The 19,462-nt window shown below is 43.4% G+C and overlaps 2 protein-coding genes across 2 annotated transcripts in view; one reads left to right on the top strand and one right to left on the bottom strand.

Moving 5' to 3' along the window:
* Positions 1 to 1,836: 1,836 nt before the first annotated feature.
* Positions 1,837 to 17,849, top strand: LOC143104974 (1-phosphatidylinositol 4,5-bisphosphate phosphodiesterase zeta-1-like). The gene is made up of 11 exons (XM_076269345.1): positions 1,837 to 2,032; positions 2,629 to 2,830; positions 5,835 to 5,979; positions 6,472 to 6,624; positions 8,077 to 8,259; positions 8,683 to 8,839; positions 9,120 to 9,236; positions 10,369 to 10,541; positions 13,575 to 13,701; positions 16,215 to 16,364; positions 16,664 to 17,849. Exons 1-11 carry the CDS (start codon positions 1,837 to 1,839, stop codon positions 16,744 to 16,746), a joined length of 1,686 nt encoding a protein of 561 aa, XP_076125460.1. The 3' UTR covers positions 16,747 to 17,849.
* pik3c2g (phosphatidylinositol-4-phosphate 3-kinase catalytic subunit type 2 gamma) overlaps positions 16,858 to 19,462 on the bottom strand; it is a 35,145-nt gene continuing 32,540 nt past the window's right edge. Inside the window, exon 33 of the mRNA XM_076269317.1 lies at positions 16,858 to 18,675. Within this exon, the coding sequence (XP_076125432.1) occupies positions 18,523 to 18,675 (153 nt within the window). The 3' untranslated portion in view covers positions 16,858 to 18,522. The remainder of the gene's footprint in view (positions 18,676 to 19,462) is intronic.

The following is a 19,462-nucleotide window of genomic DNA, read 5'->3' as shown; positions in this document are numbered from 1 at the left end:
CATTCAGTCAACAAGTGCGTGCGTCTGCCAAGTGGCAACACAAAACACCTTCCCAACCACTAAATGGCCTCATCACATCATTCATGAGATGTTCATGAGTAAGAGCCATGCTGCTCTTTCCACTGTGAGAGAGAATAGAGATGTGAGCAAGTGAGGTGAGAGCAGCAGTATCGGCCTGTTCCTCTGTCCTCCGCTGTGAGAGAATTGAGATGTGAGGTGAGAGCAGCAGTATCGGTCTGTTCCTCTATCTTCTGCTGCGAGGGTATTATCTCATCAAGCATGCTTATCCAAAGGCCCTGACAGCCCAAAGTCTTTTCTCTTCAGGCTGGCCTGCAGCTACTGAGCTGTGACAGGGCTGCTGATGACTACTCTTGTGCACCACTGACTCATCCCGCCGCTTCCCACCTCAGGCAGAGCATCCCACCCAGAGCACCACACACAGCCCACCGCACCGCACACAGCCCACCGCACCGTGCACATCCAGGCCCTGAAGCTTTTACTTACAGATCAACTATCAATACATTGTGATCATGGCATGTTTATAAATGTGGGGAGTCATCCATTCAAACCCCAAGTGACATGGAGAAAGAGAACAGGCAGAGACCGCTGTGGCAGTCATGTAACAATTATTTATTCAGGGAAGACTGACTGGGCATTGAGCTCCTTTACAGCACAAATTCACAATCAACAACAACAACAACAAACAACAAGGACAAAAGAAGAAAAAAAAATCAAAGCTTTCATCTATCTACACACATACCTCACTCATATGCTGGTTTTGTGGCCAAGTGGAAATAATGCATGATTATTAGATATGGAGGGAAGACCATCATTATGACACTTCAATTAGTTCTATGCAGAGGTTGCCATGGAAATAAATGAAAATAGTTCTGATCCAGTTGATATCCCATTCTCAGCTAATTGTGAACCTCCCTTGGAACTTCCTGAAGGTAAGTCTTTTAAAATGGAAACTGAAAAGACAGCATTTTTTTAGTTTAGTTATTACGCAACTAAGAATCAGCTAAATTTCTCTGTCACTTGACTCAGCTACACAGACAATTTAATTAAGTCAAGTTACAGTAGTGCTTCATTTGCAGTGGTTCAGTGGAGGTGAAAATAGGTGTGTTGGGAAAGCATTATTGATCCTCCATACAGTATGCCTTGGTAACTGTAAAAGGCAGTGATGAGGGCTGGTCGCATTAAGCATTTAGTCAGCCTAACGGAAGTACATATTTAGAGAAATTAGTTGGTGCGTGATGCATACAATGTTAGTTTTAGTATTAAACACCAGCATTAAGTAACATGTTGAAAAGTATGATCAAGAGCACATTCTAAAAGACGAAGACCAACTGTTCTTTATTTAGTGAGAGAGGGGGGGAGGGGGGGTGCACAATTTGAAAGTAATTTTTCCATCTGCTACCACTTCTCTCTTTGCTTTACTTTCATCTCTGTCCTGAGGAGGAACAGAGTGAATGTGGCCAGTTTAGACTGTCCCTGTCTATTCCGCTATCAGGCTCCCACACTCATGAATGCTGTGAGATATCTCAGCATCAGATTTGGGAGCAAAATAGGCATGTCATGAGACGTGCATCATTTACTTTAAAGCTAACCAGCTCTCTATTTTCCAGACAAATCAGGTCCATAAATGGCAACCAATGATGTCTGACTGGATGGGAAAGGGAACGTTATAAGGTATAATATTGCAAAACAGAACAAAACAAAAGGACTTGTTATATTAAGCAATACTTGTTGTTTAATACTGCACTCCACTCCACAACATTGTAGCTCAGAAGCCAAACCTCTCCAACTCCAGAGGGAGCAGGACAAGAGAGTTTCATGTCAAAGAAGAAGAAACCCCCCACCTCCAGGAGGAGTGACATCCAGCACATATTCCAGTGCTACGCCTCCGACCATGACAACCGCCTCACCGCCTCCGCCCTTCTTACCTTCCTCCATAGGGAGCAGGTGGAGGTCTCAGCCAATCAGGAGACAGCTGAGGCCTTGATTGACAGATATGAGGTGGATGAGTCAGGTTAGCTGAGTGTTTTGCTCCTGGAAGTCAAAATGCAAATCAAGTGGCTCTTTATGATGCTATTATATCATCAATGACATCATAAATATGCATGCATTCTGTAGGACTTTACTTGGGTAGGCTATACAAAAGCTTAGTCAAGCTGCACAGATGCAAGTTATTCAAGTGTGACATGAGTTGGGCTCTTTCCGCTCGGTTCTTTTCCTAAACACCTCTAAATATAAAACTTAGCAAAATAGACGGGAAAAAAGCTCTGGGTAGCAAAATTGATGGGTTGAGAAAAGTCAGCTACAAATATTTTGCTAAGAGGCAAAAATGACTCACACAGGGGGTGTAGGACAGTACCCTGATTTAACTTTGGTCTCACAGATGAAAGCACAGATACAATGCAATTATATCAGCCTTTAAATGTCCCAAAGGAGTAAGGCTTTTTGCGTCAATGTAATAAAATATCACTCTACTATAATGAAATGAAACAAACAAAAAATTTCCAGAGGCCTTTAACAGATGAGCAAAAAATAGGCCAGACTATAACTGCAGTGTGTCATTGAAATAAACATTCGCATGCTTCTCTTCTTGTTGTTGACTCTGTACAGCCAGAGCGGAGATAAACATGACATTTGACGGTTTCCTACGGCTAATGGAGTCAAAGGACTGCTGTGTGTTGGACCAGACCCACACACGGGTGTACCAGGACATGAGTCAGCCTCTCTGCCATTACTTCATCTCCTCCTCCCACAACACATACCTGACTGGAGACCAGCTCGTGGGAAAGAGCCACTTAGATGCCTACATCAGGTACTAGAATGCCCACATCAGGTACTAGAATGCCCACATCAAGGTACTGGAAGGCCTACATCAGGTACTAAAATGCCCACATCAGGTACTGGAATGCCATCATTAGGTACTAGAATACCAACATTAGGTACTAGAATGCTCACAACAGGTACTAGAATGCCTACATCAGGTACTGTAAGGCCTACATCAGGTATTACAATGCCCACATCAGGTAATGGAAGGCCTACATCAGGTACTAGAATGCCCACATCAGGTACTGGAAGGCCTACATCAGGTACTAGAATGCCAACATCAGTTACTGGAAGGCCTACATCAGGTACTAGAATACCCACATCAGGTACTGGAAGGCCTACATCAGGTACTAGAATGCCTACAGCAGGCACTGGAATGCCATCATACTAGAATGTGAAGATTTTGGGATGCACCATTTCATTTTGTCCCTGTAGTCTGAACTGTCATGTCTGATTACCCAAAACTGTAAATCAGATATAACTTGTATTGTCTGGGGAATTTTTACTTACATAACCTACTATGTGTGATCGCCAAGGGCTAGGTTTGGTCTGAGCTTTGGTGGGGACACCACCAACCCCCCCCCCCCCCCCCCCCTCTATGCATTGACCCATGTAAGCACAGCTCAGTTTTAAGAAACTTAAATACATGCATGCTTAGCATTTTGTGAAAAGATATCATTAAGGCTACATTGACAAACTCTTAACTGTGAGCTGCCTGTATATTCTCTGATTCTGATATTTACAGATATATACTGTAGGCGATGTAAGCACAGCTCAGTTTTAAGAAATGCTTAAAGCCGAAAGACCATGTTGAATTTTGCTACAATTAATTTTTAAAACCGGATTACTCTGGAACAGCTAGCTATACACGGGAATGCATTACACCTTTGTGTTCGGTAAGGTCTGCTGTTTATTCTGATATATGGTTTGTCATGTGTTGCGTGAAGAGTGTGTAGGCCTACAATATTCCACCGAGACGAATGGATGTGGAGGTGTGCGCCGAGAATAATTATTAAATATCTTGAAGTCATTTTTCTCGCGAACTGTTTATCACAGCAAATAGTGGCTAGCTAGCACCGTTTAAAAGCTGAAAAAAGGCTCTTTCATGTGTAGCCTACGAGGAGTTCAACAGAGAAGAATGGGTGAATTTGGACGCACTTCGTATGCCTTGTAGTGAAGTGAAGCTGAAGCGCTGCGCAGGAGACTGTGGCTCACTGGTAGTTATTATAGTATACTTCAAATCAGCACGATTTACCCTTATAGGCTACTGCACATTACAAGATCTGTACGAGATGATCCGCAGCACTGAAGTGAGAAATGATTTAACTCTTTGTGTAGCGCATGTGAGTGCTTTTTCCCCCATTTCGACCTGAATATTGGTGGGGACATTTCAGTCGTAATTTGACATTGGTGTGGACACGTCCTTCGGTCCCCACGCAAATCTACGCCCTTGGTGATCGCTTTCAGATTGTGCCAGCAAATTACTTTGTGCAACAACAAATCAACAGATTGGTTCTGGCTGGTATTGTGAGACAATTTAATATTTTGTGACATATTTTTCATTTTTGTTTTGTGAGGCATCAACTGGCACCATTACTGTTCTGAGGAAAGGTCACCTGACTCTCAGGACCTTTTCTGTAGTTGGTCTTCCAAATAGTGAACGAGTCTATATCCAGTTTATATGATCAATGTTTTGGGTGTAATATGTACAACAGGTATAATATCTGATTTAGCATCATTTGTGATTAACTTTTCATACGGTCAGTCTGTAAGTGCATCACTTTAGCACAGAAAACCTTGCGCAACGGACCAATCTCACTTGGCAATTTTTGAAAGTCAAAATCTAAATGAGCACCATTATTCAGCTCAGAGACTGATGGTGTTTCCTCCTGCTGGAATCCGATCGGACATTTCATCGGGTCCTGCAGCCCATTTTTAAGCGGCCAAACTGACAGATTAGAACAATGTAGGCAAGGAAATGGACTGAGGACAGCAAAAATGAGTATTTATGGGCTTCCTGAGTGCCTCGCGACCGCGGCCGCCCTGCCCTGCCCTGTAATCTACAGCCCTCGTGCCGAATGCACGGAGCGGTGGGAGGGTTTGGGGGTGGGCTGCTTTACTTACCTAATGAGGGTGGGCCGATGGAAGGCTGCTCCTGACCTCTCCAAATGCCCCTTTTATCTTTTGCTGCATGCGCGGCAGTGTGCACGGCAGCCATGATTAAAACAAAAAGCACAACACTCAGCATAATGCGGCTGTTTAATAGGAGTCTCCAAGCCCATGAAGAGATTCATTTGCACACTGAACATAGAAACCAAGTGAACGTAAATCAAGAGGGCTTTGATTTGTATTTCATAGTTTCATAGCAGAACGGCTCCCCAACGCTCAGTGGTACCTGCTACTGTACAAGCAATGCAATAAGTGATTATCAATAACGGTCTTAAGTTGCGATCATAAGTGATCTGTGAATATACCAGTGAAATAAGATTTTTGAGAACGAAATAAAAATCAGAGAGAGGGGGCTCAGAGTAAAATCTCTAGATTCCTGTAAGTCATGAGGGAGAGAATCTCTAGATTCCTGTATGCAGTGAGGGAGAGTATCTCTAGATTCTTGTATGCCTTGAGGAAGCGTATCTCTCTGCATATCTAGACTCCTGTATGTTGTGAGGAAGAGGATCTCTTCCTGTATACCGTGAGGGATTATATCTCTGCATGTCTAGATTCCTGTATAAGGGGAGGGGGGGTCTCTGCCCCACTCTCTCTCTCTGGCCCACTGTTTTGGGTTTGTGCGTTGGACATATTTCAGCAGGGCCTTACATTGCCATACATTACTGCATTATTGATAAGTCACAGCTGTAGTCAGCAAAACAAACACCAACGCTCCCATTAAGGGCAAGGAGCCTGTAAACAACACGGTTAGTGTTATCTCTGTGTCTGCAGCACTTGCTGAGTTTCCTTTCATGTGCTGATCCTGGCACTGTGTTGTGACCCAGTGTTCTCAGGAGAGGCTGCCGCTGTCTGGAGATCGACTGCTGGGACGGTCCCGATACGGAGCCCATCGTCTACCACGGCTACACCCTCACCAGCAAGATCCTCTTTAAAGATGTCATCGCCACAGTGCAAGAGTATGCTTTCATGGTACGCAGGCATAGAATGTTAAAGGAGAACTATGCTTTTGCCTCCGTCTCGCTCTCCTGATGCTCTCTCTCTCTCTCTCTCTCTCTCTCTCTTGCTCTCTCTCTCTCGCTCTCTCTGTGACTGTGGAGATCATTATGAATATTACAGCTCCTTAATAGTCACACTCAGCGCTGTGGGGTGCAAATTCAGGCTTTGATCAGTGGAGCTCAGAACATCTTCAGTAGTTCTATGAACAGAGGAAATCCTCACAGAGACCACTGCCTTTTAACTGCAGTGAATCGCACAGCTGAGAGAAAGAGTGGGACTTCTGTATCAACCCATGTGTATCAACCCATATTAAAAATCATGGGGAAAATGATCAAATATCCTTCATGAAACGTAACATTTTCTTAACAGTGTCTATGGGAGGCTCTCCTACATTTTTAATGTTAAAATGAAATGAGACTTGATGCACACATTAGTGAGATCGACTGATGATGGGTGTCCTTGTAGGCTTCTCCGTACCCCATCATCCTCTCCCTGGAGAACCATTGCAGCCACGGGCAGCAGGAGGTCATGGCCCATTACCTCACCTCCATCCTGGGAGACATGCTGCTGGATACTGGCCTAACCGTGGATGTCCAGGGAGATCTGCCAAGCCCTGACGTAAGTCACTTTGCAAAGCTCTCACTGCCTAACTGTAGGGTATTTTTCAGTGTCTGACTGCAGTAGCTATTGTGTGGAATGTACTGCATGCTATGGCATTATAACAGCTTTGGATATTTGGACTTTAATCTCCATATTGTCTTTTGTGGTGTCCCCAATTCATGTTCTGCACAATACATGTAATATAGATCTAATAATATTAATATAATATACAGTAGTAATATTTGCTAGAAGGTTGTTGGTACAAACAACCATGTTATAGGTTTTCTCTCTCTCTCTTTTCCACACACACACATATGCACACACACACACACACACACACACACACACACACACTGGAACAATATGCTCTCACTAGTATAGCAATAGAATTTCAATAGACATGAGGCATAAATACTGCTACCAAAAATAGAGTATTGACTTCTTTATTACCCAATCCTGGGATTTTGCTTTCTTAATATAATGGATTGAAAAGAATGTTGTTTCTATGTGGACTTAGGGTACTATAATTTCCATAGAGGCATGCCAAACCCTCCCAACAGGCTGATGTCCTTAAGAAGCTGTATAGATTCTGGATATCCCAGCGCATAGTTATTTGCTGTTGGTGCACCAGACTGGCGGCAGTAGAGTGTGTCTAGTGGTGCTGATTATAGGTCTGGTGTAATGGTTCATCGCCAGGAACCGGGGTCTGGCTCTCTGGGAGACGCAGGATTTAGAGACTTCATCATAAGCTATTCTGCAGAATGTGTGTTTTTGAGAATGTATTGTTATGATAGGATATTCCGCAAACATTTCCAGTAGTACGAATGAAAAGTGTTGCCTCTGCTTTCAATCACTTGTGTGGACCTTTTTAATATCCAGGGTGTGTATAAATCTTTGATGTGAAAATAGCAGGGCTCCATGTGGTTATCACTATCTGAAAAAACACATGTTCAGTTTGTTCACGGGCAGTGGGGAGAGGAGATTTATTGATGAGAGAAGTTTGGTCGTTATGGGTTTTTCGCTCCTGGAAAATGTGAGATTTGTTATGCTACCATATGATTCATTCCAGATAGAGGAAATGTTTTCCCCCAAGTCAGTCATCCATGATAAGATGATGACTAAATCCTGTACAAAAATGTATGACTGTTAAGGCAGCAATAACTAGCCTAATTACTCATCATAGAAATATAATTCATCACCCTATGTTGGTCATCTTATATACCTTGTTTTTATAAAAGTCGGTTTGTAACATTACTCTTAGTTTGTCCAGAGATGAATGGCTTGTCTGTATTTGTTAATACATTAAAGTAACACTGGATAATGGATATTAGATATTGAATAGACATGACAGATGCATGAATAGATGCAGGGTATCATAGTATTGGGATGTCCTTAAATTACCACAAAGTACTGACCAGATACTCTGCTAATCTGTCAATGTCAATTTTTTATTTATAAATCTGCTGACAGGAGCTGAAATATAAAGTTCTCATAAAGAACAAAAAGCTGAACTCTGCACCGCAGTTGGAGTTGGAGTCCAGAGGGTCGGAAGCGAATGCTGATGGAGAGGCCGGTGTGGAGGAGAGCGATGAGGAAGAGGATGCTGATGAGGAGGAGGAAGAAATGCCAGCGAAGAGGTCCAAAAAGAAGAAAGTACGATGAGCAGCTGTTCTAGACTGTTGAGAGCTGTATTGAGTGGCTCACCATAGGGCTGTGGCCCTGAGTGTTTTGAACACTTACATCCACAAATGTGTGATGCAATAACAATGGCAACGTGGCAGGCTGCCTGCCTCTGTGGATGGTCTATTACCATACCAACGTTTGAATTTTAAACTTTGTAACTTTACAACTGATGCATTTCTGTGTCAGAGCTCTGAGTTAGAGTTTAGTACAATTAAGCTCTAAAATGTGATCATCCACATTCCCCTGAGCGTTTTAAAACTTGTGGTCCCCTCCCACCCTTAGAGTTCATAGTGCAGTGTTACTATGCTTATATGTGATAGTCAGGTAATTATAAGAATTGCGTCAGGTTTTTATACCCTTCCTGAACATTTAGCTATGGTTCTTTCAACACAGAAAAAGAAGGTCGTAGTAGCACAGGCATTGTCTGATTTGGTCATCTACACCAAGTCTGTGAAGTTTATCAGCTTCGTGCACTCCAGAGATAACCAGCAGTTCTACGAGAACACATCATTTGCAGAGAAGAAAGCCAAGAAGCTGGTCAAAAACTCAGGTAGGCTAATTTGCCTTAGGTCAGATCAGGGCAGAAAGGCTCTGTCATTTCATTATCAATTGACCATCAAACTCTAATAAGTGTACAAAACAAAACCCAAGAGAGAGAGAGAGAGAGAGAGTGAGAGGGAAAGAGAGAGAGAGAGTTGTGGGAGACAGAGAATGAGACAGATATAGTCTCATAGTCTCTCATGGTGGAGAAAATGAGTGTCGTTTTGAGTTTTTCTGTTTATCAAATGGATCTTGTGTTGTAATCTCCCTCTGGTGTGCTCCCCTCGCAGGAGCAGAGTTTGTGCTGCACAACGTGCGGTGCCTCAGCCGAGTTTACCCCGCAGGCTCCCGAACCCTCTCCTCCAACTTCAACCCACAGGAGTTCTGGAACGCCGGCATCCAGTTAGGTCTGTACCAAGCTCACACTCGCTGATGCACCCCTCATATGGGACACAGGAGACCCACAACCTGCATATGGGACACATAGGAGATCCACAACCTGCATATGGGACACATAGGAGATCCACACACTCTCTGTCTCTCTCTCTTTCTCTCTCTCTCACTCTCTCTCTCTCTCTCTCTCTCTCACACACACACACACACACACACACACACACACACACACACACACACTCTCTGTCTCTCTCTCTTTCTCTCTCTCTCTCTCTCTCTCTCTCACACACACACACACACACACACACACACACTCTCTGTCTCTCTCTCTTTCTCTCTCTCTCTCTCTCTCTCTCACACACACACACACACACACACACTCTCTGTCTCTCTCTCTTTCTCTCTCTCTCTCTCTCTCTCTCTCACACACACACACACACACACACACACACACTCTCTGTCTCTCTCTCTCTCTCTCTCTCTCACACACACACACACACACACACACACAATGTGAATGGAGAAAGATAGGGTAGACAGCCTTTGATGCCAACTGTGCAGCTTTGATACAACTGAGGGACTGACAATTTTCTGCTAATTGCCCTCCGGCAGGTGAGGTGAGGCTTGAAATGACTTGAATTATCTCCAAGGTTTCTCCTTCTGCCACATGCTTTGCGTCTTTTTGCCCCTCGGTTGTGTAAAGGAAATACGTTTTGTGAATGTCTCCCCTTGCATGTGATATTGTTCATTCTGTTCAATTCTGTTAGATTCTTTTCCGTCTCTGCACAAAGCTGAACTCGACCTTAGCAGAAAACTTATCCAGAAAACTTGTAAAGTGGCAAAATCACAAAATCGAACAGGAGCAGAGATGAAAAAGAAACTATAAACGCAACTCTCACGTCACATGCCATCAGAGCTGCTATAGAATTTGGGTGCATGTCATGTATATGACTGTCTGTGAAAATAAGCAGTCTTAAAAACACCCAATTCTCTACTTCAGTGTGCTTGCACCACAAGCTAAATCCCACAGGATTACATTTGTATAGTTCAGCATGGCTTGCCTGAAGCCTTTTTTCCTGCGTGTCTGCACTTTGTGACTGTGCCCCCGTGCTAACATTGTGTTTTGGTTGCCTTGGACCCTCGCAGTGGCTCTAAACTTCCAGTCCCTTGGCTTACCCATGGACCTGAACAATGGCCGTTTCCAGGACAACGGCGGCTCGGGCTACGTACTGAAGCCCCATTTCCTGCGGTCCGGGGAGAGCAGCTTTGATCCCAACGCTTTCAAATACAACCTGAGGCCAGCTCACCTCCTGTTGAAGGTACAGAGGCAGTATGCACACTGTTTTGTTAGTAGATGAATGAATACTTCTCAGAAAAGTGTCCAATTCATTACATGATGTGATTTGACGTTAAAGGAACACGTCAACATTTTGGGAAATTAGTCTCCCCACAGACTTAGATAAGATGAGACATAACCTTCTGTTTGTGCGTGCAGTAACTCAGTCTGACCAACCCACCATTAGCCTAGCTTCGCATAGCTCATTGAGGTGGTTGGAACAGTTTTGTTATTTCTGTGTTTATGCAGTGGCCATCCCAAATACCCAAATACATACAGTACATAAAAGTGCTGAAAAAGGGACATTTTCATGATATGGGGCCTTCAGAAAAACAAAACAAAATATAAAAAGAGCTCAATCCTCCACCACCAAAGACACAAAGTACACAAATGCAACGAAAGAACAGGGTTCCACATCACATAACACATCCAGTTAAACTCAATGTTAAAAAATCCTAGGAAGACTTCTTAGCTCCACAAGGTCAAGGATGCCTGCCAAAACGATGGGTGCCAGGAAGTTACATAATCTGATAATTAGCACACGTACAGCCCAAATGCATTGTACGGCTCATCACAATAATAACTTCTTTTGAAGAAACTAAGGCATCATTTCTTTACAGATAGGCCCGGTCTAATTAAATTATTCATGTACATTCTGCAGAGGCAAAGGGACAAGACCTCTTGAAGTCTGCAAGAAAATAAAATGACTTTAGGCTTTCACTGTTGAGAGCTCTCTCTTGTAGAGAAATATGATCATTCATGAATTACTGATTATAATTGAATCATCTAGGAGTGCTGAATGATTCTGAACAATATTTTAGCATCTCCCCTCTGAGGATAGGTAAGACTGACACATTGAGCAGGTATATTTAACCATCTGAGCTGGATGTTTTGCACTAATTCAGTCTGACAGTGTGAATTGGCCGCCTACAGGTGCTAAAAGGCCAGCCGTGTCTATGGGCTGCAGCCAAGATATACACATACTCCCCATAGGGACGAAGGGTGTGAGAGCTGACAGGTGAACAAATCTCTTTTTTCTCACCTGCATTGAATGACAGTGTGAGGGAGAGAGAGAGACAGGGAGAGAGGGAGAGGAGAGTGTGTGCATACAAAGTATTGACAGCCCATTCTCTTGGCTGATCTATTCCTAGTTAGAGATGTAACGGTATGAACATTTACATCACGATTATAGAGACCTTCCCCATAAAGGGCATGTAACACCAAGAATGATAATTACAACGATAATGGTAAAAAATTATCGCTCTAGCTAATATGAATGACGCTAATATGAACGACCACATCGTTTTTTCTCTGTTTTGTGCCATTTTCTTACTTTCTCTCAATATTTCAAGGTCCAAGCACAGGTATAATGGCTGTTTTTCCATTTCCTGTTTTGAAGCCAGTGCTGAGAAAATTAAAGTGATTGATGAAGTAGGCTAGACGCCGGATCTGATTTTGAAAACATACTCCCCCAAAGACATTATAATCCACTAATATTGTTTCACTGAGTGTGAATAGATGGTAATTAAGCAGTGTACTATTTGGCTGTGTGAGGCAAAAACTGGTCCTTGCCAAAATAAGCTTGTTAGAGTTTCTACCCAGAAATGAATGTCATTTTTGTTCTGGTCTCCTAGCAATATAGTAGAGATCTGCTCTTATTATCTCTGAGTTATTCTTGCACCTCTTTAACTAGGGAAGATGTTAGTCCTCTCTTGTACTCTCTCTCTCTCTCTCTCTCTCTCTCTCTCTCTCTCTCTCCCAGACGTTTGGTTTCCTCTCTTTATTTCCCATTTGGACCCTTGAATAAAACATGCCAGTGAGTGCCGTATATGTGCAGCTGTATCTGTGAGGTCTTCACCTCTACCTGTTCCTGTGCGGCGCCGCCTTTAATGATTCTTTTGCTGCCAGTGTGTGAGTTCTGTCTAATTTCTCTGGTGTAAAGAGGTCTGGCTTATAAATAGGTTAGCTTAGGTTGGTAAATTATTCAACCAGAGTGGGGAATAGAGCGTCTTTATTTTTAACCTACCTGAGGAATACTCTAATTTGCATTCTATGGCACCAGAGTCTTTTAAATTGAACACTGTGTGTTTGTGCCACCTTATACTTATACGTCCACCTGAGCTGGAATACCTGAGACATATACGGATACACTCTTGATCACAATATATTATTATTTTTCAGGCATGCAGTGGACAGTCCTACCCAGAAAAACTATTAACAGAAATGTTATTACAGAAAGCTAATTACAGGGACAGTCCGTCTGGAGCAACTCAGGGTTAGGTGCCTTGCTCAGGTGCACCACGTTGGCTAACCCTTATATCGAGTCCACGACTTTCTGGCACTACACATTTAACATATCTGACTAGACCTCCACCGCCCAGGGTGCACAGTAAAGGCCCATGCAGTGACATGGAGCTAAATCTGACTAAATGATGAAAAGAAAACTTCTGCAGAATTTCTTACACAAGAAAGTTCTTCACTGCTTTGCAGTAGATATGAGTGTGAGACAGTGGTGGTCTGAGGGGTAAAACAGCTACTAGAAGCTTAAGCAGCATGTGGTGTCCAGCAGCACGCACGTACGCATGCACAGACACAAAAACGTACACACATGCAGTACACACACACACACACACATACACATACACATACACACACACACACACACACAAACACACACACACACACACACACACACACACACCTCTTCCACTTCAGACTTTAAAATGGGAGCACTTTGCTAATTGCACGTTACGGATGCTAAGCAACCCATTTCAGCTGATTATCATCAATGATGCTGTCAAATAGGAGCTTTAAAGTTGGACTTTGAGGGTAAGTTTCCAGGCTGTGAAACTGAGACTGTGTCTGAACAGCCATGGATCTAAACTGTGCTGTGCTAAAACAGCATTTCCTCAGACAGACTCGCTGTGATCTTTTGGGTGAAGTGCCATTTGGGTGTGGTATTAATCGCCTCTGCCCCTCTCTATGTGTTTGGGTGTTTTTATTTTGTAATCCACAGGTGATTAGCGGCTCCAACCTCCCTTCTTCCAGGACTGGCAAGGCCCTGGATCCGTTCGTGAGAGTGGAAATCCACGGGGTTGTTTCCGACTGCTGCAGAAAGCAGACAGATGCAGTCAAGCACAATGGTTGGTTTTTTGATGTGGTCTCTTTTTTAAGTATATTTTTTGGGCTTTTTGCCTTTATTCCGACAGGACAGTGAAGATTGACAGGAAGTGAGTGGGAGAGAGAGAGATGGGGTGGGATCGGGACATGACCGCAGGTCGAATTCGAACCTGGGTCCCCGTGGGCACATGGTACGGGCGCTGTAGCCTGTTGCGCCTGTAAGAAAAACATGGCCTGCAGACATAAAAATCTTGGGGGGAGGGGGGGGGGGGGTGAATTGTCAGATAAGTACAGACAGATACAGGAGGTGCTTTGATGCAGTAAACCAAGAACCAATTAGACGAAGTACGAGGAATGGTCTAGACTACAGCTAATGACATTAATTAATTTGCTGGTGAAAGTCCTTCAGTCCAACACACCAGTCTCCACTTCAAGGTCTTCAGCTTACTTAATGTTCTTTCAGATATGTACGCTTTGAACAGAACATTACGCTGTATGTTGAATTGTTTCTTATGATTAATTTAAGACGTTCACTAACAGCTGTACTACTTGAGAAGGTTAATGTAAATTAAGTTTTAATTTTTTTCTTCAAAAGAATTAGAGTCTTTGAGTTTGCTTTGAGAGTGCAGGCAGCGCTCTGCTGAGATGGCTCTTTAAGATGAGCAGGATAAGGAGGCCCAGCTCTTATAGACCTCCAGAAGTGCCTCCAGAAATGGAACGGAAACGGAGTGCTGAACCTTCTGAGTACTTTAAGATGCGAGTACTTTCTGCCGAGGCACACCACACAGAAAATCCAGACTTGAGGTTAAACGTAATGTACAAGTACAGATAGTGGGAGAAAGCTGTGGCCTGATGACAGCTATGTTTATGGAAGCAAACTACTAGCATCCGTAAAAGAATTTGATGTTAATAACCCACATCCAGACATTGTCAGTGATGCATTACATGTGTCATACTGTGCACACTCATTTACATTTGCTGGTCTTTACTGGTTGTTACCAACAAATGTATCCTGATAAAAAGAGGAAGAAGCAGCCTGACTGGTAGTTCAGCCAAAGTAGTTGTACCAAAGAATCCTTGGAATAATTGTTGATTGTACTCACACGGAAATGCCATCAGAACAGAGACTCAGCCAGAAGGTTTTGATGACCAGATCAAAGTCAGAAAGCAACACCAAACAAAAGACCTCTTAATTCTGTATTGGTAAACACAACTAGATTAGAAGCACAGTTGTTTTTACAGCTCTGACCTTTTGGTCATCTTTTATCTTATAATTTTCCTGCATTCCCCTGCAGACCACCTGTAAAATGTGGTGTGTGTGTGTGTGTGTGTGTGTATGTGTGTGTGGTGCGTGTGGTGCTTGCGTGTGTGTGGTGCGTGCGTGTGTGAGGTGTGCATGTGGTGCATGCGTGTGTGTTTGTGCGTGTGTGTGTGTGTGTGATGTGTGTGTGTGTGTGTGTGAAGTGCGCATGTTTGTGTGTGCATGTGTGTGTTTGCAGTGTGTGCACGCGCGTGTGACACTCAGACAGACAGACAGGCTCTCATTAGCCTGACTCTCTCCTCTCCTCTCCCCAGCAGCCTCAAAGCAGCAGCTGTGGAGGAAATACCACTCGAGAGTGTAATTGCTTGTGCGGCTTAGAGGATTTGATGGACATATTCATACCCACTCGCTTTTCATGCTCCGCGTCGGAAGAATCCGCTCTTTAAAAAAACATGCACCCCCCTTTTTTCTAGTGCATGATTGCCTCTTAATTAAACCATAAACAACATATTTGATCAGGGAGTCTGTGACTGCCACACTGGTGGGGAAGATGACAGCTGAATTTATCTCCAGGAGAGTTGGTTTCCTCGGGTGGAGGAGATAGAGTGTGTGTAGAGGAGACTTGAAAGCAAGATGTTAGTTGACTAAAAATAAAGATTTGGAGATGTTTAATTTGTAGACATAGAAGAAGGAAGATAAAACCAAGTGACAGTAAGATTTCATCAGTTATTAGTACAGTTCAGATTTATTTTCTTTCTCTGGTTTACACTTTGCCAGACTCTTAAGAGTCGGATTTGATAGGATGTGAAAAGCATATGTGATTTTTTCTGAAGAGTGCAACAAGTTAAATTTATGACTTATTTAAAACATTGTGAATGAAATATAAGACTTATTTTATGCCCACAGTGGCAAATAATTTGAAGGAAAAGTTGAAGGAGTCCCAGGATCATTTGCAGAGTAAATAAAGTTGTTCTGTAACAATACAAACTATACAAACTAGGCTACGTTTTTTTTAGCACTTGATGTGATATACTGTCATATATATCTGTACCATTAAGAGGAAGAACTACAATGTCAAACAACTTCAATCTATGTTACTAAAAACGTTAAATGACCATTAACATAATACAGACTTAACTGAGTGTATTTAAGACCTAGTGTGTAATATTTGGGTGAATTTAAGGCCTAACAATCATAGTATAACATTTTAGACTTTTAGACTCTTTAAGACCCTGCGGCAACCCTGTAACCCTCTTCCTACACTGTGTGTTTCAGCACTGAGTCCGAGGTGGGACGCTGCCATGAACTTCACCATCGAGGTGCCCGAGCTGGCCCTGGTCCGGTTCTCTGTGCGGGACCAAACCGGACTCCTCAAGAGTGAATTTGTTGGCCAGTACACACTCCCTTTCACCAGCATGAGAAAAGGTCAGATGAGACGCCACCACACACTCCTGTTTATGTGTGTGCTTGTGTGTGTGTGCGTGCTTGTGTGTGTGTGCCAAAACTCTCAGTCTAGGAAGTACTAGTTTTTGAGATGTACATCGCACCTGAATGTGTGGAAATTGAAATTGAAGCATAGAACAGATGACAGCATAGAACAGAGAACATTTTTATTTGTTATCCAGCTGTGTGTGTGTGTATAATTGAGTAAGGGTCTGCATATGTGTGTGTATGCATGTCTGCCTGTATGTGTGTGTATGTGTGTGTTGACTTTCTGTCCTCAGGATATCGTTGGGTGCCTCTTCTATCTCGAGAAGGCTACAGCCTGGACCCTTCCTCCCTCTTTATCTACGCATGGTACTCTTAAGGCCTGGCTCTCTGACCTATGCCCCCCCCCCCAGCCTGAGCCATCACATGAGGAGCAGCTAGCCAGCAACATGGTGCCAGCAAAAAATAAATAAATAAAAGCACATTCCTATGCTAAGAATGCATTTTTTTTTATTCAAGACACAATCGTCTCAAACATACACGCCTGGACCTCCCCTCCTCCTCCTCATGTCCAGGTAATTACAAGCCTCACGGTGGTTTGTGAGAGCAATTAGAGCCGGACTTCTGGCACCAAACATCAGGAAAAACACACACACACACACACACACAGCAAAGAAAACAATGACTAAAAACAGACAGTAGAAATAATACACCCCATCCACACAGGCACAGTGGTGATATAAATAGCATGTTAAATAATACACACGCATACAATTAAAACAACACACGCACAGTGGCTACATCATTAGTCTAATCCTTCATAATGATCCGGAGCCTAGTGGCGGCATGTCGGGATATTTCGATAATAGGCTGAGGCTGTGTAGGATAGCTGACCACAAGGACTGCTCTCTGTCCCCCTGCTCTTTGTAAATGGCACCAGTGGCTGACGCCGTGACGCGAGGGAGCAGATTTAGGGCCAGCTGTGGGGCCTGTAGGGAATGTGTGTGTGTGTGTGTGTGTGTGTGTGTGTGTGTGTGTGTGTGTGTGTGTGTGTGTGTGTGTGTGTGTGTGCTGACGCAGGACATGCCATTTCAAAAGCCGCCATGCAGTTAAAAGGCATCTATTCAACACCCGGAGCAGGAACCACAAACCACTCTGAGTTCTTCACACAGTGCAGGAACCACAAAGAGTTCTTCACACAGAGCAGGAACCACAAAGAGTTCTTCACACAGAGCAGGAACCACAAAGAGGTTCAGAATTCTTTGAACCTTGGTGTTATTTAGTGAATCAGCCTGCATTTCCACCAGTTTCCGCCGAACCAAGAGTGCGTCATCAACAATGGGTGTTGCATGCAAAACAAAAGTTAATGAGATGCATAAACGGGAGAATGATATGAACAGTTGCCCCGTAAAAACAGCAGGAAAAAAATGCTAGTCAACGTCTGCAGTGTAATGTCAGTTGACTAGTTTTGGGCAATTCCACGCAAAACTGTCACGTCCATAACGCCAACTAAATACCATGGCATTGTGTTGGCCTTATGGACGTGACTGTTTTGCGCGCAATTGCCCTTTAGTTTACTCATGACAACAGTTGATATGAACGGAAAACTTATGCTTTTAGCTTTCTCCCCTCTGAAGGGCAGATTGACACGACCACTCTGGTTCACAGGAAAAAAAACACCAAACCAAAGTGCCATGTTTCGAAACGTGTTTTGTTTGGTCGAAATGCTCTGAACGGAGCCAGTTCTCTGTCTGAGGAAAAAAGCTATATTATGTTTTATAAATGCTCCTAGTATTCAGCTATGATGATGACCTGGAGTTTGCACAATTGTGTTAAAACCATAAAAAAAATACTTGCATAATATATACACATCATACGTCTCTCTACGCTTTACATGTAGCCATTAAATGTACTCAAGTGCAACATATATCTCCTGGATGTTCACACAGCAGTTCCATATGAACAGATGACTCCTGTAAACAGTTCTCTCCCATGGAGATGCTTCTTCTGTAACAACTCCATCCAGCCCTGTCAGTCTGTCTGCCTGGCTACAAAATGAATGTGCAGGCATTTTCACGTGCCACTTTACCAGAGGTGTGGACTGCCATCTGGTGGCCGCACGGCTAAAACACACTCCAGTGATTTTTTTTTTTTTTTAAATGGGACAGTGTCCAAGTGGGTACCACTCCTCGACGTCCATCTTCCTCTCCCCCAGGAAGATGTTGGTCGCTGCCACAAAGTTCTTCTTGCTCTTGACCGTCACCTCCAGCACACGATCGTGGAGACTCAGGATATTTCTGTACTCAATCTAAATGACAAAAAATAATGTTTGTTATCAAGAAGCAGCTAACTGAAGCCAGCACCAAACAATGGGCTCATTCATAACCCCTTGTCCTGGTGGAGTTTATATGGAGATCATAACCTGCGCGGAGGCTTTGTGAACTCTACTGGGGTTGTGATTGGCTGAAAAACAAAGCAGCTTTTCAGGCGAACATGACTCATAGTTTCAAAATATCCTTATCTGATAGAGATAGTGCTAAAGCTTCCCACAGGTGACCAGCTAAAGGTTAAAGTCCGGTGAAAAACCGAAAGGAGATGGTTCTCTAGAGAGTGGCATTTCCTGTATGATAGGTCGAGGGAGTGTCTCAGACCAATCTGTTGAATGTAGGGTTGCCATTGATTTGAGCTTTCCTCAGACTGACATGATAAATGTGACATAGAGGGATAGTGGATCAAAGTCAAAGTCTGCTTTATTGTCAATTTCTTCACATGCCCAGACATACAAAGAGATTGAAATTACGTTTCTCACTATCCCACGGTGAAGACAAGACATATTCTACCAATTAAGTCCACAGACAAACATAACATTCAAGTAAACAATAAAAAGTAAATAAGAAGGCACATACAATGAAGAAATAAGAGCAGCAAAATTGGGTTGAAATTGTGCAATTGTGCATCTGTCTGGCTTTGCGTCTGCACGTGGTGTGGGTAGTGGTGCGCTGCACGTGGTGTGGGTAGTGGTGGGCTGCACGTGGTGTGGGTAGTGGTGGGCTGCACGTGGTGTGGGTAGTGGTGCGCTGCACGTGGTGTGGGTA

This window comes from Alosa pseudoharengus, unplaced genomic scaffold (genome assembly GCF_046254945.1).
Source record: "Alosa pseudoharengus isolate Yale_2024_CS ecotype anadromous, Long Island Sound unplaced genomic scaffold, YU_APseudo_1.1 YU_APseudo_1.1_scf_10, whole genome shotgun sequence".
In the NCBI taxonomy this organism is placed as follows: Eukaryota; Metazoa; Chordata; class Actinopteri; order Clupeiformes; family Clupeidae; genus Alosa; species Alosa pseudoharengus.
The sequence above is the reverse complement of the archived record's forward strand: the minus strand, read 5'-3'. Positions and strand labels throughout refer to the sequence as shown.